This window comes from Alligator sinensis, unplaced genomic scaffold, assembly GCF_000455745.1.
Source record: "Alligator sinensis unplaced genomic scaffold, ASM45574v1 scaffold528_1, whole genome shotgun sequence".
Lineage (NCBI taxonomy): Eukaryota > Metazoa > Chordata > Crocodylia > Alligatoridae > Alligator > Alligator sinensis.
In genome coordinates, this window is record NW_005841846.1 from 469,185 (window position 1) to 477,107 (window position 7,923).

The 7,923-nt window shown below is 43.5% G+C and overlaps 1 protein-coding gene across 7 annotated transcripts in view; it reads left to right on the plus strand.

Annotated features, from left to right (window-relative positions):
* MICU3 (mitochondrial calcium uptake family member 3) overlaps positions 1–7,923 on the plus strand; it is a 105,472-nt gene that overhangs the window by 50,192 nt on the left and 47,357 nt on the right. For 5 of the 7 annotated variants that reach the window (XR_003094715.1, XM_025207398.1, XM_025207394.1 and 2 more), the window contains 2 exons: positions 3,691–3,762; positions 5,923–5,961. Coding sequence is in view for 6 of the 7 variants with exons in the window: in XM_025207398.1 (XP_025063183.1) it covers positions 3,691–3,762; positions 5,923–5,961 (111 nt within the window). In the remaining variant the exon portion in view is untranslated. The remainder of the gene's footprint in view (positions 1–3,690; positions 3,763–5,922; positions 5,962–7,923) is intronic. The other 2 variants (XM_025207390.1, XM_025207405.1) reach the window with 1 other exon arrangement.

Sequence of the window (7,923 nt, forward strand, 5' to 3'; positions counted from 1 at the left end):
CTAGGACTCCAAGATCCCTTTCCCCTTCCGTGCCACCCAGCAGGTCATTCCCTAGGCTGTAGGTGTGCTGGACATTTTTCCTCCCTAGGTGCAGTACTTTGCATTTCTCCTTGTTGAACTGCATTCTGTTGTTTTCTGCCCACTTGTCCAACCTGTCCAGGTCTGCTTGCAGCTGTTCCCTGCCCTCCGGTGTGTCCACCTCTCCCCATAGCTTTGTGTCATCTGCAAACTTGGACAGAGTACACTTCCATCCCTCGTCCAAGTCGCTGATGAAGACATTGAAGAGTATCGGTCCAAGGACCGAGCCCTGCGGGACCCCACTGCCCACACCCTTCCAGGTCAAAACCAACCCATCCACTATGACTCTCTGGGTGTGACCCTCTAGCCAATTCGCCACCCACCGGACTGTGTAGTCGTCCAAGTCACAGCCTCTTAACTTGTTCACCAGTATGGGGTGGGATACCGTATCGAAGGCCTTCCTGAAGTCTGAGTATACGGCATCCACCCCTACTGCGTCCAGGCGTTTTGTAACCTGGTCATAAAAAGAGACTAGATTAGTCAGGCACGATCTGCCTGCTACACACCCATGCTGGTTTCCCCTCAGCATAATTTGTCCTGCCGGGCTCTCGCAAATGTGAGCCTTGATAATTTTTTCAAAGACTTTGCCAAGGATGGAGGTGAGACTGACTGGCCTATAGTTGCCCGGGTCCTCCTTCCTCCCCTTCTTGAAAATGGGGACCACATTGGCCCTTTTCCAGTCCTCCGGGACTTGGCCCATGCGCCACGAGCGTTCGAATATTCCCACCAGTGGCTGTGCAATGACGTCAGCCAGTGCCTTCAGTACCCTCAGATGGAGCTCATCCGGGCCTGCCGACTTAAAGGCATCCAGTTCCTCCAATTGACTCTGCGCCATCTCAGGGTCTACGCGTGGTAGTCTGGTCCCTTCCGCCGGCAGCATCAGCGGTTCTTCTTTAAGGGGGTGCACTGCTAGTCTCAGGGAGTGCATTGCCAATGCCCAAATCCATATTTTTCCAAGATTTAAATGAAACGCCATTAGATAGATAGATGGTGTTTACCACAATATATATAGTGGTGTTTCATTTTAAATCACCAAAAAATATGGATTTGGGCTTACTTTTTTTAACTGAAAATTGGGGATTTTTTTAAAATCAGTGAAAACCAGGACCCCTGATATTCAGAGATATTTGGCAGACAGTATATAATTTTTTTCTTTTTTCCGATTACAGAGTTCATTATGTGTTCTCCCTATCAGTCTTTGATACGATTTATTTAATAACATTTATAACAATTTTAAAGGTATAGGAGTTGGATTTTTGTTTGTTTTTTTATGACATAAGAGGCTTGTTGCAAAGAAGCCTACGGTCTGACAAACATTCCCAGGCGTCATCGTGAAAGTGAATGCACCCCCGCAACTACCATGATCTTTAATGGGAAGTTGCAAGTGCTTGTTCCATTACAGGAAAAGGGGGTGTGTCTACATGTGCAAGTGACACGGCATTGGGTATTCAGGGATGGGGGTAATGACCCTAGGGCTCTGTGACAGTGCCTGCTCCGTCTTGTGGGCACCTTCTAGTCTCACCTACCATGTCTTGTTGGTTGAAATAATAAGCTAGGAGGCTGCCCACGAGTTTGTGTAGTCACGGTCCTAATGAATCCCACTAGACTTGGCTGATCTCGGATCCCTTGCTGGGTCTCACTCAAAGTGAGTGCCTCCTGAGACACCCTAAGCCTTATGGGCTCAATGTGTGTCTCCAAAGCCACCCCTTTACCATGCCCCATGCCTCACAGATTGTATTTAAATGTTGTCTCTTGATGAGGCTGCAGTCTAGCTCAGCCTCCTGTCATACAGGCCCCAGTAGCTGCACCCTCTGGCGCTGGGGTCTCTTCACCCCCTGTAGCGGCACCTTCTGATGCTGGAGCTCTACACGGTAGTGTGCCCCAATGAGGCTTCCTTCTCCCCAGTTAGCCTCATCCCAGTCCACCAGTTCAAATGACAACATAAATACTTGCCCCTGGGCTATAACATAACAACAACAATAACATTGGAAGACACACTCTTCCCCTTTAAGGAGGCAAGCTTCTCTCTCAGCAGTGTGAGCTTCCTAGCCCCAGATACTTCAGGAGCTCCTACAACCAATTAGTCTTACCAGCAGCAGAATAGGTAACCAAGCATCTCTGAGTAGCATTTCTTTCCCCCAACTGCTGACAGAGAACTAACCCCCTGCCAGCCCCAGCCCTGGGCCTTATATGTGCCCAGGGCACTGTTTCCTGTCAGCTGACCAGGTGCAGGTGCCATCTAATACCCTCACTAGCCTACTGTCAAGGCAGCCTGCCCCTGTACAGTCCTGCCTAGCTCTCAGGGCTCCCTAGCTAAGCTGCCTCTGCTCTTGAAGGAGCGGGCACACCTTTGTGCCCTGCAACAGCAAGTAATGCTGGATCAGTTTACTCTAGAGTAAATTATTCAGGAGTAAACTGAACCAGGCACACAGCTACATGGGCAGAGATTTGGGAGCAGATTTGCTGCTCATGGGGGTCCTGCACCAGTCCCCTGCAGCAGCCAAGGGGAGCTCTAGGCTGCCCCTGGGTGCTAGCCCAGGAACTGGCAGGGAGCATGGGGCCAGGAGACAGCTGTCTCCTGGTGGGGGCTGGGACATTGCACCCTGCCCCTAAGAGCTGCCTGCTGCCAGGGTGGGCTTTACCACCAGAGGCCAGGCGGAGACAATGTCCCCCTGCCTTGGCATCAGGGAGCTCCAGGCCCTGTGATTGCAGAGCTCAGGATAGGAAATAAGACTCTCCCAGCCCAGGCCTTGTGATCATGGAGTAGGGGCTGGGTGCTCCCTGCTGCCAGAGCAGAGGGACATTGTCCCTGCCTGGGCTCCCGTGGCAGAACCTGCCCTGGCAGCAGGCAGCTACAAGGGGCAAGGAGCAATCTCCCACTCCCTGCCGCCTGGCTGACCAGGAGCAAATGTGCTTCCAGTCAGGCGTCTACATGTACGCTACTGTACAGTAAGTAATAGAGAGTATATTTGCTATTTGTATTTACAAGTAGCAGATTTACTTGCAATGAGAGAAAATTACTGCACAGTAAGTGTTTGCATGTGTAGGTGGTGATGTTTACTGTGCAGTTATTAGCTCTAATCTTGAGCATCTTGTATCAACGCACCCATGGTATTTCCTTCTACAGAGTTATAGGTCTCATTTTTTGCATGCTTGACCTATTATTTTACTTTATTGCTTGCCAAAAAAAAATGATATTTGAAACTGGGCTGGGTAAAACATATATGAAATGATAAATAGGATGTAAAACTCTGGGTCCCTTGCTGCCTGTGTTCAAATCTAGTTTCTCAAATATGGCTGCTATTTTATTTGAAAACATTCTTCTAGTTGCCACTTCTGTATGGGAGAGAAGGAAATGAGGAAAACAGGAGCTTAGAAGGTGGAAATCTGAGTATAAAATAATATGTTTATGGAACATCTGTCTGCCCGAGTGTATAGAAATTATATTTTTATTTAGAACTGTTTCTAGTTCTAAGTAAAGGTTTATAATTCTTAGAACGTTTAGACTGTTTCATAAACTACTTATCGTGTACGGTGCATGATCCAGTTATGGATTGTTGTGTACACACTGTCTCTATCCTGACCTGAAAATAAAATAGATCTATTTTACAGCTACAGGAGATATTCAGAAAGAAAAACGAAAAGCGAGAAAGAAAAGGAGATGAAGAAAAACGTGCAATGCTGGTAAGCATGTGTAGAAGAGTTGCTGTGGTTGGTGTAATTTTGATCCTGGAGTTTAAGGTGTTCCTGAGGTGGTTGTAGGGAAAATATGTGGAATATATGTAACTGTTACTTTAATACATAATTAAAATAGAATTGGATTTAAAAAAAAACCCTTGTAGTTAACAAAGTGTGAATACACATATCATTGTAACATTCTGTGAGAGTGAGAGCATATGATTTTACTGCCAACATAAAAGTAAGTTTTGAAAGACCAGCTTCACTCTAACATTTATATTTTTCAGTCCCTCATAAGTTTCTTTAAAAAGTTTGTATGCATCTCCTCTTTTTCATGCTTAGTCTCAACACCAATGCTTTCAATGCATTCAAAAAACAATTCTTAATTTAAGAAATCAACTAAGAAGTTATAGTCAAATTGAAACCTATATTTCCAAGTATGTTATTTTTGTTGTTATGAACAGGTGTTGCTTACAAAAACTGTATGTGGCTCTCCAGAAAGACCTGCTGTTAAGCATGTGTATGTAGCTCTAAAAAAGTGTAGCCTATTTGAGGTAAAAAGCTACAAAAATTAAGTACTGTGCTTCACCAATACAGATTGTTTTCAAGTCCTTAGCACATGTAAATCAGTTTTCTTCAAACATAACATCTTTTTGCAGACTACTGTTGACTACCACCCTTAGCCTGGGATTTGTTCTGTGTATGTGGAAGGCCAACAAGAAATGTAAAATTTGTGGTTTGGTTTTATGAAGTATGAGGACAGCAGCATCAGGGGTTTTGCATCTCTGTGTACCTTGGATAAAATTCAAGTGGCAGTCTTCTACCAATCCCAATATGGAAAATGGGTGCAAAACTATCACTTACAAACCCATGGTAAAAAATCCCACAATGTTGAGGGTACCTTTTTATGGCTGCTCTTAATCTGACCATTTGGGATTATAGATTCTAGTGTTTTTAAACCTTTTTTATTAATTTTTAATGTTAAAGGCATGTCTGTCTGTCCATGCTGGGACTTTGCTTCCTGGGATTTGGCCTTAAAACAATGGAAATCTTAAATCTTAGAAACTGTTGCATATTTTTAATGATCTAAACCAGAGGTGCTCAAGCCATGGTGCACAGGCCAAATATGGCTCATGGTGCTATGGCATATAGCCAACAGGACTCCCCACAGGTGGGGAAATTTGGTGGTGGGAGAGTAGTGGCACTTAACGATACCACTTCTCCCTGGCTACCAGATTCCTAAACCTCACACGCTGAGGTCAATGCTGGACTACCCACCCTTCCCTCTACATGGACAGACCGGATGCAGGCCCCACATCCTTCTCCCTGCACAGGCAGATCACAGCAGGCCATGCCTTCTCCCCCACCCACATGAGGCTGAGCCTTGTCCCCTCTCTCCCCCATGGGACCAGGTCGCAGCTGAACCAAAACCCCTTCCCTTGTGTGGCTGAATGAGGGCCAGGCTGCCCCCTGTTCCCCTTCATATGGCTGAATCAAGCCCCACCGTGCCCACACTGCATGCCGGATCTGGCCCACGAGATGCATCTGGCCCACAGATGTACTGGGTTCTGCCCTTCCAGCCAGTAAGGCAACAATGTTGCACACCATTCATCTTAGCATAAAAAATGCATTCTGCCTTCCTACCAGATGCACATCATTTTCAAATTTTAAAATTGAAACGTTCTCATATCCCCACAAATGGCAAAATCCACAAATAAGGCACTGCGTTCATGAACACAGTCTGTGTTCATGAGTGCAGTGCTCCCAGCAGTGGTGTTGTGGCATATCGGCAGGAGCCTGGCAGCAGCAAGCACAAAGCTCCCAAGGAACTCTGGTAAGTGTTTAAAGTGTATTTAAAATGAGGGTTCGGCATTTGCGAATAATTAAAACCACGAATGCTGAACCCGCAAATAACGAGGGTTTCCTGTAAACTGTTCCTTGTAATTTAAGTTTATTATGCTTGGCTCCATATATTTTCTATTTAGAGAATCTTAAATGTGAATTAAAAGACAACAGTTTCTTCTTCACACTTTAAAATAAAAAGGTGAAGATTTCTCAGCACAGATTAAGATTTACTTGTTTTAACCTATTCTGTTGTCTTTCTCTTTCTCTCTTTCTCTTTTCGGCTTCATTCTGAAATATGATGCCCTTTTTGCTGTATGTCAGCGTCTTCAACTGTATGGATATCACACTTCTACTAGCAGTGTATGTACTCTAAATATTTTCTATGTATATAGTCTTCATAAGTGAGATGGAACCATTTTCTGTAACAGTTGTGTCTTTAGCAAGTAAATGACATTTACAGTTGTAGAATCCTACTCACTTAAAACAGAAGTGATGTTCAAGGCTATAGAAAGTTTCATGGGTTTGGTACAATCATCAAGTAACAGGCTAGCCTGTTCAAAGGTAAGGTGGCTCCCTCTATATAGGTAATAAAGAAAAGGAACAGTTTTGCATCAGTAAGCTTTGGGTAGGGAGACAAATGCATATAAATTAACTTTCCACATCAGTTCTTAAACTAGGTCCTTTCCTTCCCTCAAAACATGATAGTCTTTAATAATATCTATATTATCAGCATTAAGTTAATTTTCCATTCAACAGAGAAGAAAAGATCACAGTTATTACTACTTTATTCTTTGTTTATAAAGTAACAAACAAGTAACCCTTCATTGTAGGATGAAGACTGGGGCTTTTGGGAGGAAGTCTCTGATCCAGATAGAGTTCAAGTTGTTTTATTCTTGATCACCCTTTGTCATGCAAGAAATATTCAGCTTACTTTGGACATCTTTTTCACTTTGGATGAATACATTCCCAGAGCACAAAAGAGTCTGACTTGTTTAAAAGATCTTCCTTCACTGGCTGACATTAAAAAAGCCAGGGAAGAACCAAACGCTAATTCTTAATGGTAAATATGGGGGCTTTGTTCTTAATGAGCCTGGTTACTATGTTAATTAGACTGGATAAAAGGAGAGGTTGAATTTCTAAACATGAAGCAAAGATTTAAAGCTAGCCACCTAGTTTAGTTTACCATTGCCTTTTGTTAGCTCTGCAATATTAACAAAAATAAGTGTCAAGAACTTTTTTCAGGGAACTGAAAACATACTGTATTTACTCAATTTCAAGGTGAGGGGGGTTTTCCCCCTTTAAATGGGGGTGAAGCACCTCATCTTGGAATTGAGTATGAGATGGGTCAGGGGCAGAGCCACAGCTAATGCCTGCCCCAACTGCTCCCCTGCCTGGCTGCCTTTCCCACTACCTGCCCTACATCCACACTGTCTGCTCCCTTACTACCTATCCCCCTACTGCCTGTCCCCCACTGCCTCCCCTGCCACCATCCCCCCACTTCCTGCCCATTATTGCTCCCCCATCATCTGCCCTACTATGTGCGCTGTCTGTCCCCTTCTGTCTGCCCTATTTTTGGCCTCTCTTCATCATGTTCCCCACACACACACACACACACACACACACACACACACCTGCATTAGTAGAGGGTATGAATTTAAGATGATCCTCCAATAATTAGATTCTGTACATGGAAAATTAAAATAAATTTATACATTTCCTATACATAGAATCTAATTATGGGGGATCACCTTAAAGTCAGGGTAATTTTGGATTTGGGTAAGTATGGGAAATGATGAATAGATATGAGAAGGATGTGAGTAAGAAGATTCGTAGATGCTAGGGTCGAAAGGGACCTCAACAGATCGTCAAGTCCAACCACCTGCCTAGGCAAGAAAGAGTGGTCAAATGACCCCAGCCAGATGCCTATCCAGCCTTTGGTGCAATGGCCTTTTTATATCATTCTATTCTTACAATTTCTGTATATATCTGTCTTTCCCACACACAGAACTTACGTTAAATAGATCCCTTCTGTATCAGATGATATTCTGAGACTTCTCTAATAGTTGAAACACTATTAATGATCTAAAGTCCTGTGATGTATTTCCATTGACCTTACTAGGCTTCAGATTATGGCCTATGTCCAAATGAAGAAAACCATAGAGCTGTTACCCCATCTTCATATTCTAGATTTATTCCTCTTTTTAATTGTAAGAACATTATTTTTAAACTTCTGTCATTTCTATTTCTAGTAAATAATCTATTTATATATTTGCTTTTAGAAAGAGTCATTTCAGTAGAGATTTTAGAAATATTAAAAAAAAA